This window comes from Tiliqua scincoides, chromosome 4 (assembly GCF_035046505.1).
Source record: "Tiliqua scincoides isolate rTilSci1 chromosome 4, rTilSci1.hap2, whole genome shotgun sequence".
Taxonomy (NCBI): domain Eukaryota; kingdom Metazoa; phylum Chordata; class Lepidosauria; order Squamata; family Scincidae; genus Tiliqua; species Tiliqua scincoides.
In genome coordinates, this window is record NC_089824.1 from 160746590 (window position 1) to 160772690 (window position 26101).

The window sequence follows — 26101 nt, forward strand, 5'->3', positions numbered from 1 at the left end:
TGGATGTTAATCTTCAGGCAAATGGAGGCTCTACCCTCTAGACCAGACCTCCTGCCCTGAAGAGGTTGAAAATTACCGGTCCCAGGACAGATCCTTGGGGCACACCGCTTTTCACCTCTCTCCATTGTGAAAATTGCCCATTGACACCCACTCTCTGCTTCCTGGCCTCCAGCCAGTTCTCAATCCATGAGAGGACCTGTCCTCTAATCCCCTGACTGTGGAGTTTTTTCAGTAGCCTTTGGTGAGGGACCGTGTCAAACGCCTTCTGAAAGTCCAGATATAGAATGTCCATGGGTTCTCCCACATCCACATGCCTGTTGACCTTTTCAAAGAATTCTATAAGGTTCGTGAGGCAAGACTTACCCTTACAGAAGCCATGCTGACTCTCCCTCAGCAAGGCCTGTTCGTCTATGTGTTTTGAGATCCTATCTTTGATGAGGCATTCCACCATCTTACCCGGTATGGATGTTAGGCTGACCAGCCTATAGTTTCCCGGGTCCCCCCTCTTTCCCTTTTTAAAAATAGGCGTGATATTTGCTATCCTCCAATCTTCTGGCACTGTGACCGTTTTGAGGGACAAGTTGCATATTTTAGTCAAGAGATCTGCAACTTCATTCTTCAATTCCTTAATAACTCTTGGGTGGATGCCATCAGGGCCTGGTGACTTATTGATCTTTAATTTATCAATGAAATCTGAAACATCTTCTCTTTTAACCTCTATCTGACTTAACCCCTCGGTCAGGAGGGGCCGTTCGGGCTGTGGTATCTGCCCGAGGTCTTCTGCCGTGAAGACAGATGCAAAGAACTCATTTAATTTCTCTGCCATCTCTAAGTCTCCTTTTATCTCCCCTTTCCCTCCCTCACCATCCAGAGGGCCAACCGCTTCTCTGGCGGGTTTCCTGCTTCTAACATATTTGAAGAAGCTTTTATTATTCCCCTTAATGTTGCTGGCCATGCGTTCCTCATAGTCTCGCTTGGCCTCCTGTATCACCTTCTTACATTTCTTTTGCCAAAGTTTATGTTCCTTTTTATTCTCCTCATTAGGGCAAGACTTCCATTTACGGAAGGAAGCTTCCTTGCCCTTCACAGCCTCTCTAACTTGGCTCGTTAGCCATGTGGGCACCCTCCTGGATTTAGTGGAACCCTTCTTTCTTTGCGGTATACACCTCTGCTGGGCCTCTATTACTGTTGTTTTAATCAGCCTCCATGCACTCTGAAGAGATTGGACTCTTTTTACCTTCCCTTTCAACCTCCTTCTAACCAGTCTCCTCATTTGAGGGAAGTCCGCCCGTCGGAAGTCAAGGGTTTTTGTTAGAGATTTGCCTGGTATTCTTCCCCCAACGTGCATGTCAAAACGGATCGCAGCATGATCACTGTTCCCCAATGGCTCAGTAACGTTTACATCTCTAACCAGGTCCTGCATACCACACAATATTAAATCCAGAGTCACCTGTCCTCTGGTGGGCTCTGTGACTAGCTGCTCTAAGCCACAGTCATTTAGCACATCAAGAAATCCTGTTTCCTTATCGTGATCAGAACACAAATTGACCCAGTCAATATGAGGATAATTGAAGTCCCCCATGATTACAACCCTGTCCCTCCTTGTCACCTCCCTGATCTGTTTCCTCATTTCAAGGTCCCCATCCGATTTCTGGTCTGGAGGACGATAGTACGCCCCCAGTATTACATCGCTGCACAAGCCTGGTAATTTAACCCACAGAGATTCTACGGTGGAGTCGGACCCACCTTCAATCTCTACTTTGCTGGATTCTATCCCTTCCTTAACATAAACGGCCACCCCACCTCCAGCACGCCCCTGCCTGTCCCTCCTGTAGAGTTTATAGCCCGGGATTGCGGTATCCCACTGATTCTCCGCATTCCACCAGGTTTCCGTTATGCCCACTATGTCAATGTTTTCCCTTGTCACCAGACATTCCAGTTCTCCCACCTTTGCTCGTAGACTTCGGGCATTCGCATAAAAGCATTTGTACACAGAATGCCCCAGGATGCGCTGCTTATTTGCTCCTTTGTCCCCGCATCCTCTCATTGTGCCAAACCGTTTATCACATCCCATCACGCTACCTTTCCCAATTTCTTCTCCTACTCTGCCTTTGTCTTGTTGTTCTCTAACCTCCCCATCCTCATCCCATAGGGATGAGGAGTCCCGAACTGGATGCCCCTCAGCTCCTGTCGGCCTTTCCCCAGGGATCAGTTTAAAAGCTGCTCTGCCACCTTTTTAATGTTATGCGCCAGCAGTCTGGTTCCATTCTGATTCAAGTGGAGCCCGTCCCTCTTGTACAGGCCCCGCTTGTCCCAAAATGTTCCCCAGTGCCTAACGAATCTAAACCCCTCCTCCCTACACCACCGTCTCATCCACGCATTGAGACCCCTGATCTCCGCCTGCCTAGCTGGCCCTGCGCGTGGAACAGGTAGCACTTCAGAGAACGCTACCTTTGAGGTCCCGGCTTTCAGCTTCCTGCCTAAAAGCCTAAATTTGGCCTCCAGGACCTCCCAGCTACACTTGCCCACGTCGTTGGTGCCGACATGCACCACAACCGCTACCTCTCCCCCAGCACTGTCTACCAGCCTGTCTAGACGAGAAGTGATGTCCGCCACCTTCGCACCAGGCAGGCAAGTCACCATGCGGTCCTCACATCCATCGCAAACCCCCCTCTCTATGTTTCTAATAATCGAATCCCCCACTACAAGAAGCCCCCGACCCCCCTCCCGCTGAGGAGTATCCCGAGTGCGTTCGGATACGGGCCCATCCCCTGGAGAAGGGGTCCCCCCTAGGGGATTGTTTCCCTCCTCTCCAGGATGACGTCCTCCAGCCCTGAGACTTCCCACCCGGGCAGCTGAGGAGCTGCATGCCTGAGGTTGGGACAAAGCCTGATCGTCCCCGGAAGTCTCCCCACGGTCCTCCTCTGCCTGCCTGCGCTTCTCCAGGTCGGCCACCAAGGCTTCAAGGGAGCGGACGCGTTCCCTGAGACCCTGGAGCTCCTTGCACCGAGGACACACCCATGACTTATGCCCCAGAGGCATATAATCATACATGTGGCACTCGATGCAGAACACTGGATAGCCCCCACCCTGCTGCTGGCTGTCTGACTGCATAGTTTTTTTTTTTTTGTTGTTGTTGTTGTTTTATTTAGGGGTACTTTTAAAAACCCTACACTGGTTAGCAGCCCTCTTCTCAAGGGAAGAGGAAGGGCAGTGTATGGGGCCCTGGCCTCCTTGCCCTGCTGCTGAACTTGCCCAGATGCTAAACTCTCGGTTTACCTGGCACTTGGGGTCCCAGAGGCCACACGTGTCTGGAGAGAGGCACGCATCTGGAGAGAGGCCTATGGCCTGATCCAGTGGGGCTGTTCTTATGTTCTTATGTTCTTATACTTGGAAGAACAAAGTAAGTACTGTTTGTGTTATGTAAATCCTGGCTTTAAACAACTGACTTTGGAAAAAAGAGAAGAGGGGGAGGATTCTTCCACCTCATTGTTGTTTTTAAATCTGAGAAGAGACATTTGAGTTTTTGGCACTATATGGAGTATAACTTTATCAATACAAGTTTACAAATCTGCAACCCTGTATGAGATATAAATTTTATTGGATGTTGATTTTCCAATTATGTGGATATGTGAGTGCGGAAGGATTTCCTATCACTGAGTGGTGAGTTGAACATTGTTTGGTCAGTGTTTGTAGGAAGCTAAATGTTTGCATTCCATAGCAAAGAGATTGCCCTAGTGGACTAAAAGAAAACTGTAAGGGAAAAATCATGGATTCATCAGGAACAAATTGGGAAAATCTATTACAACAAAAGCTGGAATATTTGCTTGATATGAGTTGACAACAAGTGATCCAAATCTGACAAATCCAAATTAGCATGGAAACCTTAAGCCAACAGATAAATAAGCTTAATGAAATGGAAGTTAAAGCTACAACAATGAAGAATAATGACCAACAAGTTGAAATAACAATTTTAATGGAAATATAGAAAGATGGGGCAGACTGGAGGATAAGTACCCAAAAGGTACCAGAACGGGAAAGAGACATGTCAACCAACAAGCGTAGTTGACCAAGAGATTGACCAAGAGAAGGAGATGACCTACCAGGATCTGGATTTATTGGCAGGAATAAGAAGACTAAGAAGAGGATATATATCAAAGCATGAACTCAAGAGACATTCTTGTGAAGTTTATCAGGAAAAAAAGATGGAAAAGAGAGAAAAAAAAGTCTAGAGATGATATGCAAGATTTGAATTGCTATTCAAGATAATGACACGATTTGGTAGTGGTGTACTGTTTGATCTGAGAGAAGAATAAATATATCTAGGTATTTTATAGGTTAATTTTGATGAACTAGGTTTAAATTTGTTTGATATTGTTTTGGAATCTATAGACGGGGAAATGATATGAAGGTAGAAACTTAAGTTTAGAAAGTAATGGATATGTAATATATGAGTGGTTTGGTAGATTTGTTAATTAGATTTATGATAAAAGTATTTAGTAGTAATTTTGTATTAGAATAAGTTGTATTAATAAAAGTTTAAGATTTTGTATTTTATAGGTTAATTTTTATGGATTTAGATGAATTTTGATGAATTAGATTTAAATTTGTTTGATATTGTTTTGGAATGTATAGATGGAGAAATGATATGAAGGTAGAAAGTAAAGTTTAGACAGCAATGGTTATACAATATATGATTGGTTTGGTAGATTTGTTTATAATTAATGATAAGTATTTAGTAAATTTGTATTAGAATAAGCTGTATTAATAAAAGAGTTTAAGAGTTTATTGAAAGAAGGAACATAAAGAATGATGGGAAAGAAGGGAAGAGATGATTATGATGATGAAATGGTGAAGTATATAGAATATGAAGCAGGGTTTTTAGAAATGGATATGTATTTTTTGTATATCCTTTTTTCCTTCATTCTATAATTGTTTTCTTTCCTTTTTTATTATATTAAGAGATATAAGAAATTATTGGTAGAATGAATTATAAATAGGTATATGGTATCCTGCAACATCAATGTGTGTATGTATGTGTTTTGTATGTGTGTTTGTTTATGGAAAAATAAAAAATAATTTAAAAAATCACTTATTACAGTTACATATATATGTTTTCACTGTTTGGATAATGATTTACAAAGGCAGTGATCAAGATAAATTATTTATTAACTTAAACTCTGAACCTTATAGTTCAGGGTCCAATTATATATTGGAGCAAACTTTGACTACACTCAATGCATATTGATCATCTCTTGGAACACTACCTTAATCATTAATCATGTATTTTCCCATCATTCCAATCTTATGTCATTAACCTTGTCACCCATTTGCTTTCTTCCGGTAGCTTTTATTAATTCTGTAGTGGGGGAGTGTGCAGAATTAAGTGACTGCAAAGCTTAAAGGGAACAATGTCCTAGACTTATCCCTGATATTGTGACATTAGTGGTGTGTCTGGGCTATAATCCTTCAAAATGGTTGCAACCACCTCTTTCACCTTTTGGAAGATCATTTCATGATGCTCATTCAACTCCCGTATTGAGGTGCAATTGTCTCAACAGTTCACAGTTCTCTGAAAGGTACTTTGAGAACTTAGCTGAATAATTAACTACCCCCAGAAACCTTTGGACTTCTTGGGACCCTTCAAATAGCTTTGACCTTTGAAGGTCACCCTTTGGCACCCTTCAAATAGCTCTTACCTTTCCTGGATCTACCTTCAGGCTTCTGCCTAGGAGTGCTGGGTAACATATAGTAAGTAGCTCCTTTAAATGTGGGGAAATGTAAAAAAAAAAAAAAATACAGGGGACTCTCAGTGCTTCATTTAATGAAATCTGTGGCTTCAGAAACTGGTCGAAAGTGGCACACCCAAGACGCTCAGTTTGCCCATGTGCAATGAATGCGTCACTCCTAAGATTCAAAGGATTTATTTGCTTTAAGCCAAGCTTATGACCTCCCAGCACGTGATTCACAATTATGGAAAATATGCATAATTTCCTTCAGCTGATGTAAGAATGAGAGGCACCTAAGTTTCACAACTTGTCTTCTTTAATTAGAACTCTTTATAAGTCTCTAAACTGAAGCCTGGCAAAGGCTAGATGAGATGATAATCCCACTGGGCACTTTTCCCAAGTAAACTTTGCCTGAAGCCAATCCTATGCATTACTAAGTTTGGGTGGTGCGAGGAGCAATGTTGCATCAGAAAAGTTATTTTCTAATTCTGCTGTTTCCTGGCACTGAGCGCCATAAAGCAGCAGTCTGTGGAAGAGGTGCAAGGACAACAGCCTATAAATATTGGGTTGGGCCATCAAAATAGGTGTGTGTCTTTTGTTGCAGCTACTGCTCATGGTGAAAGGACATCTGTGTTCTTCACTGCTCCAAAGACTGCATCATCATGGTCTTCACAGCAGAAAGAATGGCAAGCCTCTCTTCCCAGCTGCTGCTTTTCTGTGTGGGATTCTGTTTCATTTATGTGCTGACCAAAAGTATCCAGTTGTATTTCAAGAGGCAAGCACTGCTCAAAGTGCTGGAGAGTTTCCCTGGTCCTCCCAGCCACTGGTTGTATGGTAATTTCCATCAGGTAAGCAAAAGGGTAGAGAGTTTGCGTGAGGGAGGGCACAAATAAGTGCTGGTCAAGAGTGAATTAACGGAGATACAACGTACAGTGCAATCCTATGCCTGTCTGCTTAGAAATAAGTCCCACTGAGTTTAATAGGACTTACTCCAATATGTATAGGATTGCAATTCTATATTCCTAGTATTAGATTTGCAGAATTTTAAGCTCTCCTTCAGTTCTCCAATCTCTAAAACCAGGAATGTATCCTTTGCACAGCTTAACCCATTTCCGCCCAGCCCACAGGGGTACACATTTGATTCATGTTACATATATGCAGCATTGGACAGAAATGGTAACTGCAGCTTACTTTGCAGATTGTCTACACAAGATGAAGATCATTCTAGGACTAGCTTTCAAACGTGCAGACTTTTATTTAAGTCACAAAGGAGACTCGAGCTGCCATGACACAAAGCTGAGTTTTCTCGGCTCCTTTGCTTGAAGATAGGATTACCTGATGTTGCAACTGTGAAATGTACAATGAGCTCAAGTTGGTAGGACTTCAAATCTTTGGTTCTCTTTATGGGTCCAGTCAGACTTATTATAGTTTGGATGGCAGGATGTCCCAATGTTTGCCCTGCTTTCTAAATCCAGATGAGCAATAGGCTTCAGTCACCTTTTGAACCTTCCATTCTCTGTGTGACTTCTAGGAGGAGGAGAGATGATGAGAGAAATGGCTAAAGGGGAAAAATGTCCTTTTAAAATCATGCCAAGGCTTCATGCTGTCAGGCATTGCCCTGGTTAAAAGGCATGCATCTAGCAACCAACATGGATACTGCATGTTTTTACAACAAGAAATCATCTTACCATTGTACATGAAACTCCTTTCATCGCAGATCACCAGCCGCAGGGAAGAAATGAAGATAGCGTTGAACTGGGCAGAAACATTCCCCTATGCTTATCCCAGGTGGTTTGGAGGATTTGAGCCTGCTTTAATTATCACCCATCCTGATTATGCCAAAACTCTATTTGGCAGAGGAGGTGAGTGCATTTTCTGGACGGCGATTAATTGTTAATTTCTTGTTATGAATGCAGAATAGTTTCCAAAGAAAACAGAGTCCAGAATGGTTCTGATGGCAAGTGGGACGGTCCACTTACACGGTGCACTGCAGTGCCTGCAGTACTTACCATTTTGGCTACACCCTCCCCCCCTTACATTTTGGCTTACCCTCCCCTGCTACATACTACTGTTTGGTTTCAAGCAGCTGTTGTGCTATTATATTAATGTGTGACCATTGTTCATGTCAGGAATGTGAGTAATGCTCCAATCCAAACTCCCCCCCCCCCCAGCTTACGTGATGCCATGTGTCCAGACACAGGAAACAAAAAATCTAAGCATGAGCAATTGCCTGACTAGGGCAACTGTAAGCTTAGGTTGAAGAGGAAGTGGAAGAATGACAGTCACCACTTTCTTCCTGTTGATCTTCTCTGATGCAATTGAGTTTGGCTACATAATCAGTTTACGTCATAACCCTAGAGCTGGAGATTTCTATGTCCACCTGATTGTAGCATAGGAAGGAGTATAAATGTTCACAATTCCAGAAGCTGCACTTGAGTCAGAGTAACAAGTGCCCATTGACTATACACCCCTACCCAGTGTGGTGCTCCTGTTGGTTATACTCTCTGCAAAGTTCTTGGGCCAGGTAGGACCCTGACTGTATCTTGATGGTCTGTTCAAACCACGCTGTTCAAACATTGCTCTTATGGTCATGTCTGCTACATACAAATTTCACATAAATTCTTCTGCAAAAGCTTTGGTTCTTGGTTCTATAGTAGACTCTGTTCATTCCTCTATGGTTCCCTGATGTTTCCTCTAATGCAGTGGATCTCACACATTCAGCACCAGGACCCACTTTTTAGATTGAAAATCTGTTGGGACCCACTGGAAGTGATGTCATGACTGGTAGTGACATCATCAAACAGGAAAATTTTTAACAATCCTTGGCTGCAATCCTACCCACACTTACCTAGGAGTAAGTCCCATTTACTATCATTGTTAAAAAAAAAATATATAGTAGCCTGTTAAAAGTATAGATCTGTCACATTTCCCCAAATGCAGTCACATATCACGGTAGCATCAAGTCTAATATATTAAAAATAAAATAATGAAATGAATGGGGACCTACCTGAAATTGGCTTGTGACCCATTAGTGGGTCCCAACCCACAGTTTGAGAAGCACTGCTCTAGCAAGTTGGTGAGGCAGGATATACCTTTTCAGAAGCTATGCCCACCTGAAATTAGCTTGTGACCCACCTAGTGGGTCCCGATCCAGAGTCTGAGAAACACTGCTCTAATTTTTTCTTGGCCTGTGGAGAGCTCCACGATGGCTTAGTGCAGGGGTCTCCAAACTTTTTGGCCAGAGGGCTGCATTAAATATCTGGCATGGTGTGGAGGACTGGAAAAACAATTTAAATATAAAATTTAAATAAATAAATTAGAGATAGAACTGAGATGAGTGAATAAATGAATGAATGGGCTCCTTCATTCAACCTCTCTGGCCCTCAGAACACCCTCCAGACATAATCAGAGCACAGTTCTGGTCATGTTCTGTTGAGCAGGCCAGAGGCTTTCAGGGGACAAGAGGTTGGCTGTGAGCCAGAAAGAGGCTTGCTGCAGGCTGCATCTGGCCCCTGGGCTGGGGTTTGGAACCCCTGGCTTAGTGGGACCAGTTTGTGATATCCTGGCACCATCTGCTGATCATATTGAGAAAGGCAGCCGAGTTACATGGGACTTTGATTAAGGCTGTGCTGCCATGCAGCTTACGGACTGGTTGCCATACCCATGTCTCTCTCTTTTCAGCCTCACTGCACAGGATAGGCGTGAAAAGAGAGAAACATAGGGTATGGCAACCTGTCAGGGTCCCCCTGACTTACCTGGGGGAAACCTGGAGAGAGCAGGCTTGCAGGGCAAGAGGGAAGCTCAAGGCAAGGAGGAGACAGGCTCCAAGGCCAGCAGCAGGTGGAGTAACAGCCTGGAGAGCCTGAGTAGGGGGAGGAACACCAGGCTCCAGCCTTTTGGCTCTCACAAGCAGTGAGGGGAGGGGCTGGGAGAAGCCAGTCAGCCAGCCTTTTAACCCTCCCATGGAGGAAGGGGCAGGGCCTGGAGGGGCTGGTCATGAGCATAAAGCCCAGTTGGGCCAAGGATGAAGTCAGTCTGGGGTAGGCAGCTAGAGGGAGTAGAACCCAGCCTGCCTATGAACCAAGGACTGGCTAGGAGCCAAGAAGCCCTAGCAGCTGGCGGAGAAGGGCCTGGGTGACGCAAACCCCTTCCCCCCACAGTCTCTGCTGGGCCGGCGCTCTGGGAGACAGAACCTCCAGGGCCCCGCTGCTGCCTCTTGCAAATATGAGTGTCCCCCTCCAGCCAGGACCATGCACAACCATAGAGAAGTAAACAGAGGTTATTATAGAATCAAGAACCAAAGTTTTTGCAGATACAAATACAATTGTAAGCAAAACTTACTTCTCCCTAACTCAAACACAACAGTGATTATGATAAAGTGTACATAACAATAACAATCATAACAGCAGCAACCTTATCACAGATGAGCATGTTCTTCAATTGGGATCGTGTGGTGCCTGCTGTCTTTCCACATCTGCTGCTTAAGGCCACCAGCTGGCCTTCTATGTTCACTTCTATGTTCACTATCTGTTTTTTTTTTTTTTTTTTGGTGCATTAGAAATTTTGAAAACAATAATAATAGCCATTATTGAGATTTTCAACTTTGCTATAGATTTTGATGAATGTTTTCAACTTTTTTAATTTTTTAGATCCGAAGGACATCTTCACTTATCAATACTTTATTCCTTGGATCGGTATGTGTACAAACTATTTGCCTGGGTATCAGTTTCATACACATAATGCATATGGAAGATTTATTGTGATCTAAAATTTTTGCTGAGATCTGTCACACAGACCCTGACTGTATTTACAGTCCATTCTATTCTGTCATTCCACTGACAGAACACACAGAAATGAGAGGATGCCAGTAGAAGTGATGTTCCACTGGCAAGTGCCATAAAGTCACCAGTGCAATGGCTGGAGGCTGCATGTATGAGCTGGCAGAGAGGCCACTGTCTACTGGAGCCAATGAGCAGTGGTGGGGGTGGGTGGTGGAAAGAACAGAGAATGGATAAGTGAATAGAAGGATGCCCTTTTCCCTCTTACACAATAGCAGATCCAGGGGGCATTCACTAAAAATTGGGTAGCCAGGAGATTTTAGAACAGACAAAATAAAATATTTCTTTACTCAGCGTGTGGTCGGTCTGTGGAACTCCTTGCCACAGGATTTGGCAATGGCACCTAGCCTAGATGCCTTTAAAAGGGGATTTAACAGATTTATGGATGAAAAGTCTATCACAAGTTACAAACCGTGATGGGTATGTGCAACCTCTTGTTTTTTGTAGTAGACTTTTTCGGAATGCCAGATGCAAAGGGAGTGGCTAGAGGATACAGGTATCGTCTTGTGCACTCCCTGAAGCTTGTGGTGGGCCACTTTGAAATACAGGAAGCCGCTGGCTGGACTCCACAGGTGTTCTTGGAGGAAGGCTAAACATTAAGTTTCTCAGGCACCTGAAAGCCTGTGTAAAGCAGCCCCTCCCCCTTGCCTTCAGAGCCATTAGCAAGCAAATTGGAGGAGATGCCTCCGCTTCACTCTCATTGCTCTGAATGGCTCTGCATGTGAGGGGGAGGGATTGCTTTACACCAGCATTCAGGAGCCTGGCAAACTTAGCATTTTTCCCCTCCTCCAGAAATGCTAATGGCTGGACTAAATTGGACCTTTGGCCTGATCCAGCAGGGCTCTAATGGATTTGGGTTTGGGAAACTCTTCCACAATTCATTCGGTTTACAGTGAAATACTTTAAAAATTTTTTTAAAAAACTTCTTAAAACGTTTTTATTGCGGATCCTAGTATCCACAGACTTAGGTATCCGTGGCGGGCCTGGGAACAGATTCCCCTTTGATATAGAAGGACTACTTTACAGTAATTTGTAAGAGCATTGGTGGTACAATGGAGCCATAGCTGTCCATGGTGCTAATTTCTTACATCCCACCATTGTCTCTAGTCAAACTGGTTTAGCAGATCTTTGTAACTCTATAGAAACCTGTGAAACTGAGTTACGACAGATGCCAATAGGATGAGTCCATGCATCCTGGGTAACTGTAGCTTTATGAATGTCAGAATGCCAGATGCAGGGGAGGGCACCAGGATGAGGTCTCTTGTTATCTGGTGTGCTCCCTGGGGCATTTGGTGGGCCGCTGTGAGATACAGGAAGCTGGACTAGATGGGCCTATGGCCTGATCCAGTGGGGCTGTTCTTATGTTCTTATAATAATTGAACAAATATTACGTCTCTTTGCATGCACAGGGAAAGGATTGATTGTCTTGAATGGACCTAAGTGGCACCAGCACAGACGGTTGTTAACACCAGCTTTCCACTATGACATTTTGAAACCTTATGTGGCACTAATTGCAGATTCAACCAAAGTGATGCTGGTAAGCAGATTATTTGCACATTATAAAATCAACTGAAATGAGCAGAAATGATACCATTAAGTCTCAATTTCACAAGTATATAATGTACATTAAGTACATATGTAACTACTATCTTATCTTACAGAACTGAAGATCTTACAGAAACTTATAATAGGAGGGTTTAACTCCAGACCAAGCAAGGTACCTGCTGCAGGAATGATTAACAGCCCAGTCCTATCCACACTTTCCTGGGAGTAAGCTCCATGGACTCTAATGGGGCTTACTTCTGAGTAGACATGCATAGGATTGGGCTGTAAGCCAACTGCCTTCTGGGCAAGATGGAATGTTCAGGGCTGGAGAGTGGTCAAAGATTTCCATTCAAAGTCCCTGGACGGGAAGGAGAAAGGAAAGGGGAGAGATGGAGGTTGAGTTTTAGTTGTAGCCAGAGGGAGAACCCAAAGAAAAAAGTAATTAAATACAGTGGGAAAAGGGGGTAGAAAAAAGTACAACATGCAGGCTGATCGAAATGCCTGAACTTAGCTGGATGAACACAAAGAAAAAGTTTGAACAGATTGCATAATTAACTAACAACATCTAGCAAAAGAAGCTGAGGAGCTATTCAAGAGCAAAACACACAAAATCCTAATGCATAAACTGGTGAACTTTGCCATCTGACTTGAAGTGAGCAGAGTAAACAAAACAAAATTTGAGCACCGAGCTGGGAATACAGTCCCTATCACTAGCTATTTACACTGTCAGGAAACTTGGTCCCTGCACTTACTGGAGAGTAAGTGGGTGTGACTTCCACAAACCAGCATTAGATTTCATGGTAGACCTGGCAAAGCATTCCTGCACTTGAACTTAAGTAACCCAGGTTTGATGATGGAATAGAGGTATCTGAATGGAGGAGTAGCTCCTACCTCTCCAAAGCATCTCACTGCTTTGAATACAGACAGTTTTGGCTGTCAGTGCATGTGAAACTCAGTAGAAGGCTTGGTATACTTCAGACAAGAAGAAGGGAATAAATCCACACTTGTACACGGCTATCTGGGAATGGCATTTTTAAGCAATGGACAAAGAATACTGCAGGAGGATGTTATAGAAATTTATAGGCTGCTGCACCAGCACAGAAGCTTCTGGGGGATTAGAACTGGCCAAACATAAGGAACAATAGCCAAAAAACGGGGAAAACTAAGGTTCTTTCCCTCCTGAATGCCCCAGATTCTTATTAAAACCAATGCAAAATTTATGGAAGAATCAGAGAAGCCTGACATAATGCCTTCTTTCATTACTTTTATGTTGCTCTGTTACCAAAAAGGGCTGTTTTGTTTAGGGGAATTAGTATTTTACCCTTTTGGAAACTTCAGAATCGCAGGCTGGATAACAAAACAGCGTAATGCAGAGAAAATCCCTTGTTTAGCTTATAGAGGAGACTGGGAGAAAGATAACTTTCAATCAACGATTATATTTTTATTACAAAAACACATAGGTAAACATAATGCACATGGAGAATTGATAAGTATAGGTTTCTAGTACTTGTGTCTAGTGTACCTAGCTTTATGGTGGTTGCATGTGCCGTGTATTTGGTGCATCCGAGAAGGAATCAGAAAAGGATAGGTTGTAGGGAAGGATTTTAGGGGTCCCTGGTCTGCATAACCCAGTTGTTAACTAAGATGGGGAGAGAATGGGAGAAATAGGTGAGGGAGAAGGGAAAAGATTCCAGACGCAAGATATGGTTACCTGTCCTGGGAAGCAGTTGGGGGGGGGGGTGGAAGAGTCCTATGGAGGACCTGTGCCTTGGGGGGCAGCCAGAGAGAGAGAGACCATGTGGCCGGAGCTTTCTCTTAAAGGGTAGTGGCTGACCTGAAATGACCCGGATGTGGCCTCCTGGATGCGCATGCTCAGTACACACAGTGGTACACATGGAGTATGTAAAACAGTGGATGACTGGGTATCAGCCATGACTGGCCTCCTGGGGGAGGGAGGCAGTTTGCATAAGGTGCTTAAGAGTGATAAAGCTACAACAATAGAACAATAGACTTCTTCCTCCGGAGGTGCATGCTTGTTTTGCATAACAGTGATTGGATCAGGAGGCATCCCTGCATTGCTAGAGGTTGTGCAAACTTGTGACTTCTACCAGGGCCTTGGAAAAGTGTACTGGGGGAAGGGTGTCCTGTATTCTGAGGTTTGACCTGCATGAGTTTTAGTCCATAATACATACAAAATCACAACTTGGAAGGGAAAAGGAGATTTTCACGTAACAGCTCTGGAGTCCCAAGGTATCTTGATGCATTCCATAATGCTATGTGGCCTTCATTTTTCTACCTGGCTACCAACATTTACATCTGTCTTGGTTTTGAATTTGTGCATCAGGTGCAACACAAGACTTCTTTCACACTTTCTGCACATAGTATAGCTGTGGTTTGAGCACAAGGGCTCCCATCTAGGCAGAAATAATTTGGTGTGAAGGAACCTGGGAATCAGATGTGCACTGAGTATATGCAATGAGAACCCAACATCTCATACTTGAAAAATTAGGATTAGAATTGCAGATGATCCGATAGTGCTCCTAACATGAAGCAGGTGATCATAGTGATCACTCCACCAACAGATTATTATAGTAAACACACCACAAATTACATTTATCTATAGCAGATTAGGTAATGTGGTACTATAACAATGCACCAATATACATCCTACCTATGTCTTGTGTATATAAGGCAACTTCATATTGGTATAAACCAAGAATAAAAATGAATGAAGGGTTGGGGTTTTTATAGATGCAGCCTAGATTCTATTTTTCTAGAATACCATTAATTTCCAGATTTACCTTGATACTGTGATTTCAAACCAATGTTTTTCTCACCATCATTTCATCTTTTAAGAGTAGGTGCTTTGCTTCCAGGCTACGTAAGCTTCACAAGCCTTCTCCTTTCTGCTTCCTACATTAGGATAAATGGGAGAAGCTGATTGCAGAGGATCCCACGAAATCTTTGGAGATGTTTGACCATGTCAGTTTAATGACTCTTGATAGTATCATGAAATGTGCCTTCAGTTACAAGAGCAACTGCCAGCTGGACAGGTCAGGATTGTCCAACGCTCATTATATTAATTGTTTTTGCTGGCATTTACCCATTACTCTAAACCAAAATATCTCTCACTTTCATTCTCCTCCAGGAAATTGGATTATTATGTCAAGTCTGTCTCTGACTTGACTCTCCTAGTGTTCCAGAGAGCAACCTTTTTTCTCTTTTCAAGCAATCTCATTTATCAATTTACTCCATCAGGACGGCGCTATAAAGAAGCCATCCAGTTGACTCATCAACATACAAGTATTTCTCATATATTGGCATATTTTTCTTGTGTTCCTTTTTATCCAAATAAATTGACTCCTATACTGAAGTAGTAGACTTGGTTTGCTATGATGGGTAACTATTGGGTGGTACTGGTAGAGAAACTTCCTCTGATTTAAAGGTGTTGGTGTTGGGGAAGATCCAGGAGTTCCATGGGGGTGCATGTGCATATAAGAGCAGGGGCTACAAAACTGTGGGAATTAAGGTGGCTGCAGGCATAGCCACCACTGATTGCGGCCCTACAGCCATTTTCACTCACTTCCCAATGAGTGGACTTCTTCTATGTGGAGCTCAAGGCACAAGATTGAGCAGCAGGAACAAAGATAAAACTTCCTTCAGGCTGAGAAGTTTTATCACTAGGCTGTAATAACATCATTGGTCTACCTCAGGGGTGCCCAAACCCCAGCCCGGAGGCCACTTGTGGCCCTCGAGGACTCCTAATCCAGCCCACGGGAAGGCCCCAGACTCCAATGAGCCTCTGGCCCTCCAGAGACTTGCTGGAGCCCGTGCTGGCCCGACGCTACTGCTGTCAGTATGTGGGCGACTGTTCAACCTCTTTCGTGAACTGTGGAATGAGGGCTTCCTCCATTGCTTGCTGTTTCACATCTGTGATGCAGCAGCTGCAGTGAAGTGCAATGCCTTTTATAGCCCTTGAGCTATTGCAAGATCTTCATTCATTAATATAAGTTCCATCTCTAATATATTCATTTATTTAAATTTATGTAAATTTATTCAAATTTGAAATGTAAATTAATTCTTTTTTTCCCCTGCCCCCCACACAGTGTCAGAGAGATTATCTGGCCCTCCTGTCAAAAAGTTTGGACACCCCTGGTCTAACTGATTGGGGGAAGGAGCCAAATGGAGTATCTGCCCCCCTCGCAGAAGGAGAACTGGCAGGAACATGAGCTAATCAGCAGACTCATTCCTGACTCAAATGGAGGAAAAAGGCAGAAGAAAGGCTTTTCTCTCCCTTCTGACATGACATTTTCGAAAACAAAGGAACAGGGGCTGCAAAGCCTTTTGAATCCACTGCTTAATCCACAGAAGCTACTGGGGAGCCAAAATAGCTGAAAGTGTGATCCTATCCACACTTACCAGGGAGTAAGCCCCATTGTAATGGGAGTAAGCCCCATAAGTAATGGGCCTTACTTCTGGGTAGACATGAGCTCTGATTTTGATTTGTCCTTACTGGTATAACTTTGTCTTGTAACTAATACAGTACATCTCTTTCATAGAAAAAGTCATTGAAGAGAGGAAGAAATCCCTCCAGAATGAAAGAGAACTTGAAAAAATCCAGAAGAAACGACACTTGGATTTTTTGGACATTCTTCTTTGTGCCCGAGTAAGAAGTCATATGATCCATCCATCATCTAACTGAGGATGTAATAATTATGATTATACAAGCGTCCACTCCTAAAAACCCCTTAAGAGAGTGAATGAATTCATGCTGCATGAGAATTTGGTTTCCACTGAGGAGGGGACAACTCATCAAAAAATGGACAAAGGCCACAATCCTAGACACATTTTCCTGAAAGTAAGTCCCACTGAACACAGTGGGACTTACTTCTGAGTAGACAAGCATAACCCTAACACACACACACAAACAAATGCAACAGTTACAGTATATCTCACGACTAATCAAAATGAAATAACAAAAGTTGACATTATTAGTATTACTCCAAATAAGCCTCTGTACCCACTCTGGGTGTGGCAGACAGGTTTAAGCTCCAGATAACATGGTTTTGCCTGCCTTTCCTCAACATACCTCCAAACGTATGCCCCTGCAATGATACAACAATATGATGCTTCCTCTCTACACTGGCAGGATGAAAATGGCATTGGATTGTCTGATGAAGATATCCGTGCAGAAGTGGACACTTTTATGTTTGCGGGTCACGATACCACAGCCAGTGCGATCTCCTGGCTTTTATATTCCATGGCTCAGCATCCAGAGCACCAGGAGAGATGCAGGGAAGAAATCAAGGACATTCTGGGGGACCGGGAGGACATTCAGTGGTGAGTGTGATAGCATTTGGCTTTGGTTTCGTTCCTCACTGACTTAACCTAAGGCCCAAACTAAATGGTATGCAAGATATTTATGAATGGTTTCAGTTTGTTTTCCTTCACTGGAAGGCAGCTGCACAAAGCTGCCGGTTTCTGTTGAGGAGAGGCAAGTGGGTACAGCCTTTTAACTCTTTCCTCTCCCACCCCTTGCCTATTCAAAAACTTTTTCCGAGTTTGGGTTTTGAAAGGTCAAGCTAGGAGTAGATCCCAGAACTATTATGTGTTGAACCATTATATCCAAAACTAATGGAAAGAGTTGCCAGTCTCCAATTGATGAAACAGATGTAGAAGCATTAGGGGTTGTACTCATTGCCTGCTATGTTTTGATGTATAGAGCTCAATACTAACCATGTTTATTCAGAAACACTTGACTTCAGTGGGGCTCCCATCACCCCTACCTCTTCCTCTGTGTCCCACTGGCAGTAGCATTCCTTGAGGGGGAAAAGCACTAAGTTCTGCAGGGTGCCCTACCCCTCACCATCAGAGCCATTCCAGGTGGTGGGAGCAACATGGAGATGATGCCTCTGCATTGCTCTCACCTCCTGGAATGTCTCCGATAGTGAGGGGTAAGGGCAGCTTACAGGGCACCTTGAGGCACCCTGTAAAATTTAGCACTTTGTCCCCCTGTCTGGAAATGTTACTGCCTACTGGGGAAGATTCACATCAAATGGGGTAGGGCAAGACATAGTCGGGGTTCTTTGTTATCTGAAGGTACCACACTGTGCCAAAATGGAAACTAGAGAATAGGGTTTACTTGACAAGGGAGGAGTCAAAGGCATCAGGCAGGTCCTCTTTCATTCAATCAGTCACTACCTCTTAGTTGTCTTCACAGGATGAGGGATTCTCCAGTCTCCAATCAAGCCTCTGTAATTTCTGGTCCCAATGCCAGTGGGCATGGGAGTGCTCTAAAATGTCCATACAAGAATATCTGGAGGGTAGTCCAATTTCAGTGTCCAGTGGCCTTGGGTCATGGTTGGTTCTCTGGGATGGCTGTAGGGGACACTCCTGGATGCTCCCCTTCCTTGGTTGGTGGGGGTTCCCTACTTCCTTATTATTGGGAATCTGCCTTGACTTTCTTCTTTGCAGTTATCCTTTTGGCCTTCTTTTTCTGTCTCCTTTTCAACTTTCTGCCCCCACTCTGGCAGTGTGTTCCCACTGTTCCCTGGCTTGCATTCCTGTTTCTTACTCCCTGTCTTCCCCCTTTTGTCTTCCCTCTTCTCCTTTTCCCTCAGGGTCAGTCTCTCCCCCTCTCTTTCCTTGCGTGTGTCTCCAGCTCATCCTCCTTTCCTCCATTTCCTTTTCCTAGTCTTCGCCCATTCCTTCACTGTCCTCCATTTCTCACCACCCCGTCTGCTCTGTTCCTTCTCCTTTTGAGTACTCCCACCCTTAGTAGCCACTTCCTCTCCCAATCAGCTGGCCAGACTGCTGTGGCTTCTGACAATGGTGTCTGAGCAAGACAGGCAGCTCCCCAGAGCTACTTCCATGCAAATATCTTTATCCTTTCTGCCTTATAGTTTAAGCTGAATTTAAAATTCAAGTTTTAGGACAGATACATCCAAATGACACACTGAGAACCAAATAGCCATGTGCCACTTCAAAATAGTAGCAGCTGAAAATCTCCAAGATTTGAGTTTATTTCCATTGCACAAAGTAAAGGGAAAAGGAACTCCCCTCCTGTGCCAGGATTTTATGTAGTACATATGTATGTATAATAGTCATGCAGTCTGTTAGTCTTTCTAAGGTCTGAGTGGCTCACAGCTGCAGCCACCTGATGATTCCTTTGCAGAATGATGAGTGGCTTTCTGTGCAACTTTCAGGGATGACCTTGGCAAAATGACCTACACCACCATGTGCATAAAGGAGAGTCTCCGCCTATATTCTCCAGTTCCAGTAGTGTCCCGCCAGTTGAGCAAACCCATCACCTTTTTTGATGGACGTACTCTGCCTGAAGGTTTGTAGAGCTTATGAAGATCGAACCTTGAAGGTTTTGTTCTGTTTTGTGCTACTCTGGGTTGGGTGACACTTCTGACCTCAACATGTCCTGTAATCATCAATAGTAATTGTTATGTCTATTGAATCTAAGTGAATCATGCAGGTTTTATTTAGCAGCTGGTTATGTTGTATCCATGGGGGGGGGGGGGCTTGATATCTGCAAAGATACCAAAAACCCCAGATAAGCAAATCTTCGGTTTTTGGCCTCTTAAAACGTTTGAAAGGAAGCAGAGCTTGCCCCCGGAGGGCTTTCTGAAACCCTCAGAGGCCACACATGCCTGCCTGCAGCCTCTGCAAGCTTCAGAAAGCCCCCCAGAAGCGACTGGAACAGAGCTCTGGTTCCCTTCAGTGGGTTCAGGTGGAGCCAAGTCCGGCTCAGTGCGACCCATGTTGAGCCATATTTGCAGGTATAAAATTTGTGGATAAACAGGCTCCACTATATTAGTTTTAATATATTGTGTTACTCAACAGAGTGCCAAGCTTTGAACCCAGCCTTGAGTATCTGTGTCCTTGGATTGATTGTAAAATTCCCACCAATATCTTACAGCAACAGTTGAAGTTTATTCACTTATTTATTAATGCATTTATCTGCTTTTCCACCACCCTGTGGGCATCCAAGGCAGCTAACACTACATATAAATAAATAATCTCATCATAAAAACTAATTAAATTAAACATTAAAATAGCCTCCAACACATATAAAACAATCAACAGTAAAACCAGCAAAAGCTGCAAGAATTCCTTCATCAAAAACATCAAACACACATAAGACATAAACACACAGAACAGCAATAAAATAGAAAGACATCAAAAAAAGCAACAATAACAGGCACTCATAAATTATGGCATTAATAAAAGGTGACAATAAAAAGTAGCAGGTAAACACACAATCATAATAAAGCCCCACCCAATTTCAACATATACATACACAGAGTGCTGGTACTGCCATGCTAAGTCTAGAAAATGGGAGGTAACTAACATACACTCACCCTTCCTGCTGATGACTTTTCATACCTTTAGCTCACCTTCTAAATGTATTCAACATTCAGAGGTCTAAAGCCATGCAAGAGCCTCAAAGGCTGATGTACCCTCTCGCACCCTCCCAAACTGATGAACTCAGTTGAAGCTAATTCTTAGTTAATAGTTCCAGTTTCTTGGCCATGCAATAGTTAAGCTATCAGATAACACAGGAGCTTCTCACAATACAACCGAAACAGCCAGTTTACTCCCTGGAAACAGAGCTGGAAAGCTCAGAGCAGTTTAATAACCCCAGTAGCTGTTCTTATGGATTTTATTGTCTTTTCTCCCAGCAGGGGTGACAGGCTTTTCTTAATAGATAGAGCAGCCATTTTCAACCACTGTGCCGTGGCACTCTGATGGGTTTGCCAATGATCTGCAGGTGTACTGAATGTGTACTGAATGTTAATATGTTTTTATTTCTTTTAAATTATGTTTTTAATCTGTTTTAACCTGTTGTAAGCTGCCTTGAGTCCCTTTGGGGAGAAAGGTGGGGTAAAAATAAAGTTATTATTATTGTTATTACTGCGGAAGTTTGGGGAAGTGTCATTTATTAGTAGGGCCATTGGGGGATGTGACCCCCCTGCTGGCTGCCTTGTCAATTGTCAAAAGACCGATGGTGTGCCTTGACAATTTTAGTACCTTGTAAGTGTGCAGTGAGATGAAAAAGGTTGAAAATTACTGAGATAGAGTCTGAGGCAACTCAAAATGGAGACTCAGATTTTCTCAGCCACCTTTTATTCTTTGTTTTGTAGGTTTTCTGGTTGCAGTTTCCATTCACATTATTCATCGAAACCCTAGTGTATGGCAAGACCCTGAGGTAATTACAGTCTTCTAAATAAAGGGAAGAGAGTGGCAGTCCTGGTTGGTTGGCAAGCTTCAGTCTCAAAAGACTATGGTATAAGCCTACAGCACCTGGTATTCCCAGGAGGTCTCCCATCCAAGTACTAACCAGGCCTGACCCTGCTTAGCTTCCAAGATCAGACGAGATCGGGCATGTGCAGGGTAACAGTTGTGGCAGTCCTATGTCTAAATGTAAGGATCTTGCTAGGATCTGCAGGGGCCCACCTGGCATGGTATAGCTGCAGAACTCCATGTGGCCAAGGACTGAGGCCTCCAGGCCTGTGCCACAGTCTCAAGGAATCTCACAATAGGTAAGGACATCCATGTTGCTTTTAGAAGAGAAGGCAGGAGAATGGAGCAAAGAGGGAAAGGGGCACTTTCTTGGCTGGTTGTCAGGGCAGTCCTGCTGCTGAATATTATGGGATGCAGCAGCAGGATAGTTCGGATATGTGGTTTTCAACATGCAACCTGTCGCTGGCGCTACTGCTGTGAACTGGCTGCAAGCTTCAGAGAGCAGGGGTGATGGTGGTAATTGGGAAGCAAGAGGCTGTCTGGCAGTGGGTGTGAGACCAGTATGGGTGAGTGTGAATGAGGCAGGCTGAAAAATGGTTTCTAAGGGAAAAAACTGAGGAGGAGGAAGAGGCAGCAGTGACCTGATGAGATGGACCTTGGCTCTTCTCTTCCCTGCCTGAAAATCTCCATAGCGACTGCTGTGAGTGTGCATGCCTTGCAGCCACTGTTCTGACTTGGAAAGCAGTTGAAGCATGTGCACACTCACACTTCACAGCATCACTTTCTGGTCTGGCACCTAGGGTGAACTGCCCCCTCCCTCACTTGCTACGCCACTGATTTGAATAGACACACATCCCCATTGCACTTGGATGACAATTTCCTGTTCCTTCTGACTGCAAAAAGTCAACAAAAATGCCTGAAGCACCTCTATGAATGCAAAGGCGTAGCTAGGTCATTTGACACCCGGGGCCCATAAATTTTTGTCACCCCATATGACTTAATTAATTAATTATATTGTTTGATTAATTAATTCACTTTTTATACCACCCTTCCTCTAAGCAGCTCAGGGTGGTGTACATGGTTCCTCCCCTTATTTTGTCCTCACAACAACCCTGTGAGGTAGGTGAGACAGAGGTAGTAATAGTCATGATACGGAATGAATAATAATAATGGCCAGAAAAATAAATGCAGTGAATATTTCCCCACAAGCAATGGATGATATTCTGCATCAAATAGCATATAACATGATGGTATTATTCCTAAAAGCCACAATTTCCAGAATTTTGGTCACTAGGGTGTCACCCCCCCCCCCGGATGTCTCATTGGCCTGTTTGGAGTTAAGGCAGTGGTTCTCAAACTTTTAACACTGGGACTCACTTTTTAGAATGACAATCTGTCCAGGAACCACAGGAAGTGATGTCATGGCTGGAAGTGACATCATCAACCAAAATAAAATAATAAAGAAAGAAAGATAAATAAGTGGAAGCCAGCCCTGTTTCACCAGGTAAATTTTCTCTGTAGCCTGCCTGCAATAACACCCTCCCCCAACACACACAGATAAAGCAGTGAGATTTTCAACCCTCCCCAGTACCCACCTTACCAGCTCAAGCCTCTGGTTTATTCTTTTTTTGGGGGGGCTGCTGCCTGCAATAACACCCCCCCCCCGTGCAAATAAATCAGTGAGATTTTCAGCCCTCCCCAGTGCCCACCTTACCAGCTCAAGCCTCTGGTTTATTCTTTTTTGGGGGGTTGCTGCCTGCAATAACACTCCCCCCCACAAATAAATCAGTTAGATTTTCAGACCTCCCCAGTGCCCACCTTACCAGCTCAAGCCTCTGGTTTATTCTTGGGCGGGGGGGCTGCCTTCTGGAACATTTGTTGAGCTCCACTTTCATTAGATGGGGACCATGCAGCTAGCCTTGCGTTCCTCTTTGCCTGACTTGACCAGGAGCCAAGGCACATTTGCTTACTCGTGAGTAAACACGACCCTGTGGTTTACTTTTGCTTTCCATAGGGCTCAATACATTCGTCTGCTTGGAAGGAGGGACTTCCTTCTTGGGTGTTTTTTGGGGGCTGCTTTCATTGGATAGGAACCATTCTAGTGTCATTGGATTCCTTTCAGCCTGCCCTTTCTGATGAACTATGGCACGTTTGCCTACTCACAAGTAAACACACGATATGGTTCAGTTTCATTTTCCATAGGGTTCCATGCATTTTTTGGTTTCTGGTTTTTTGGCCATAACTTTTGATGGAAAGGAGATATTTCAATTCGGTTTTTTGCATTCTGCTGGAAATTCCATATCCAACAGTATATGGCATGATGGGGTTACTCCAACCTTCACGATGTTAGCAATGCTGGGGCATTTGTGGTGTTACACCCTCCCAAGGGTGGTACCCAAGGTGGACTGCCCCCCCGCCCCTGCTAGCTACGCCACTGTATGAATGTAACAAATTTTAACTTGGGATTTTTAGCTGCAGAACTAGCTCTGTAATGAATCTATTTAATAATATACCGATACTTTACAAGTCAATTATTTTGATTAATTATGATGATGCCAGTCTTGCTAAGAATAAAAAAGTGTATTCACAAACACTCTTCATAGGTGTTTGATCCTACAAGATTTTCAGCAGAGGGTTCATCCCCAAGGCATTCTCATGCATTTATCCCTTTTGCAGCTGGATCCAGGTGAGTATGAAATGTATTCTTATACTAGCATTGACTTTAAAACGCCTATGTTTGGTCCTGAATATGCCAAAAGCATATTCACCCCTACCTGACTTGGCTTCTCCCTGCTGCATTCTGTGAGACTTTCAAAAGCGTGTGTTTGGTCTCAGGGAATTTGTAGTATCTATTGAACATGACCAACTGCATTCAACTGCATTAGGACACCAAGATTCCAGCTAGGAGTTAAAGAGAAAGAGATGCAATAAAGATGGGCAATCTCAGAAGCCTGGGCAATTCACACATTTATTTCTCAGTTTATACCTCTGGGTATTCTAGGCAAAAGACAGAGAAAGCTGTTCCTCCATGGAACACCTGGTTGTGCACTGCAGTGTCCAAAACATAGCAGCACAGGAGGCATAGGAAACTGATCTTCAGAACAGGATGTACAGATTCCCATACCCTATGCTTGCTGGGAGACTGTTTTAAGAGTTGGCCACCAGCATGCCAATGGGATAGATGTCAATATATACTGGGCCCTGATAGTAAAGATTATATCCTTCACTGGCTCACTTGCCTACATCTTGTTAGCCCCACTCAATTTCTGATGATGTGGCACATGAAATAATGTTCAGATACTGAACATTATTCAGATAGTTCAGAATGTATCAGATAGTGTTCTGTGCTATTAAATAGGCAAGACATGAGACAGTATTATTGATTAATTGTTACAGCTTGAAGAGTTTGAGCCAATTACTTTGCAATATGCTGTTGAAATATATAGTTATTGTGTTCAGGTTCAAATATCAGAGATGCCCTGTTTTGCAAAGATCAGATCTCAAGCATGTAGCCTGGTGGCCAAAGAAGCTCAGGCTACATCTATGTAATATAGAAATTGCTTCTGCACCAGTGTATTGTGAATCATACTCAGCAAAAGCAGTTTACTGATTGTGTAACCTGTAGACTGTTCGGGGACAAACAGGGTCCCTTTTTAATGAGAAGAACATCAATGTTCATCAAGGACTTCTTTCTTTCCCTTTCTCCTCAGGAATTGCATTGGGCAACAGTTTGCCATGAACGAGATCAAAATAGCTCTTGCGCTGACCTTGCTTCGCTTTGAAATCTTGCCTGATTCAGCAAACCTGCCTCGTCCTGTCCCTCAGGTTGTCTTGAAGTCTGAAAATGGGATACAGCTCTTCTTGAAGAAACTCAACTGACATCAGGGAAGAGGTCTATAACTTCCTTCCCAAGTTGGTGCCCTGAGGGGTGATGGTGTCAGAAGCTGATCATTCTTTCTAGCACCTGTGGTTTTGATATTGAGCTGAAGGTGTTTACATGAACGCCAGAATGTGATAGTCAAGTGGTTTTTGTAATCACCTGAGGAATTTGGTGTTTTTTTTTTAATTCAGTAAAAGTAGTTTGTTGCGATGGAGATAGGAATGGCAAGAGAGGCAAAGAGCTTAAGTCCGCAACCCGCCACTGTAGTCTTGTGTTTTTTGGATACTCAGTATCACAGGATACTCAGTTAAAAATAAATACAGAAATAAAAACAAGGGTCACATTATATGTTAGCCTCTGAGATGACTTCTACTGCATTTTACTTCTTCCAAATGATAACAAAGTGAGAGCTCTGTGATGGCAACATCCGCTGCTAAACATCCTTCTGCTCAGAGGACCCAGACACCTGGACCTTGGCAAGTAAGCAAATGAATTTGTGGATGCCATTCTAAAGAAGAAATCTCTGACTTCACAAATTAATGAATTGCAGTTCATTTATTCATTATTATCTGCATATTTAATCTTGACTTATGTGAGATGTAGGTTAAAGATATTGTGGAAATGTGGAATTAAAACTGAGATTTTTTTTTAAAACCTGTTTTGTAATGGACAACTTCATTTGTGTGTGTGTGGATGGGTGGGTGTGGGTGTGTGTGAGTCAAAGGCCTGTGCTGCTGGAGAAGGTAAGGGGGGAAAAGGGTGGAATGGGGGCAGGGAGAGAGTGTTATGGGGTAGGGGTAGGGCAGGGAGCAGATGGATCAGGCTCAGGAGGGAGCAGGGATGGTGACAGAGGCCTT

General features: G+C 43.6%; 1 protein-coding gene and 1 pseudogene across 1 annotated transcript; one reads left to right on the forward strand and one right to left on the reverse strand.

Annotated features, from left to right (window-relative positions):
- Positions 1–25243, forward strand: LOC136647379 (cytochrome P450 4A11-like; the record flags this gene model as incomplete). The annotated part of the gene is made up of 13 exons (XM_066622885.1): positions 1–34; positions 6456–6577; positions 7447–7591; positions 10379–10423; positions 11977–12104; positions 15035–15165; positions 15261–15415; positions 16672–16778; positions 17262–17452; positions 19318–19451; positions 21265–21329; positions 23968–24050; positions 25075–25243. Coding segments are annotated over 13 exons (1509 nt in total), but the record flags the coding sequence as incomplete, so codon positions are not given.
- Positions 21413–21529, reverse strand: LOC136650514 (5S ribosomal RNA; annotated as a pseudogene).
- Positions 25244–26101: the final 858 nt, after the last annotated feature.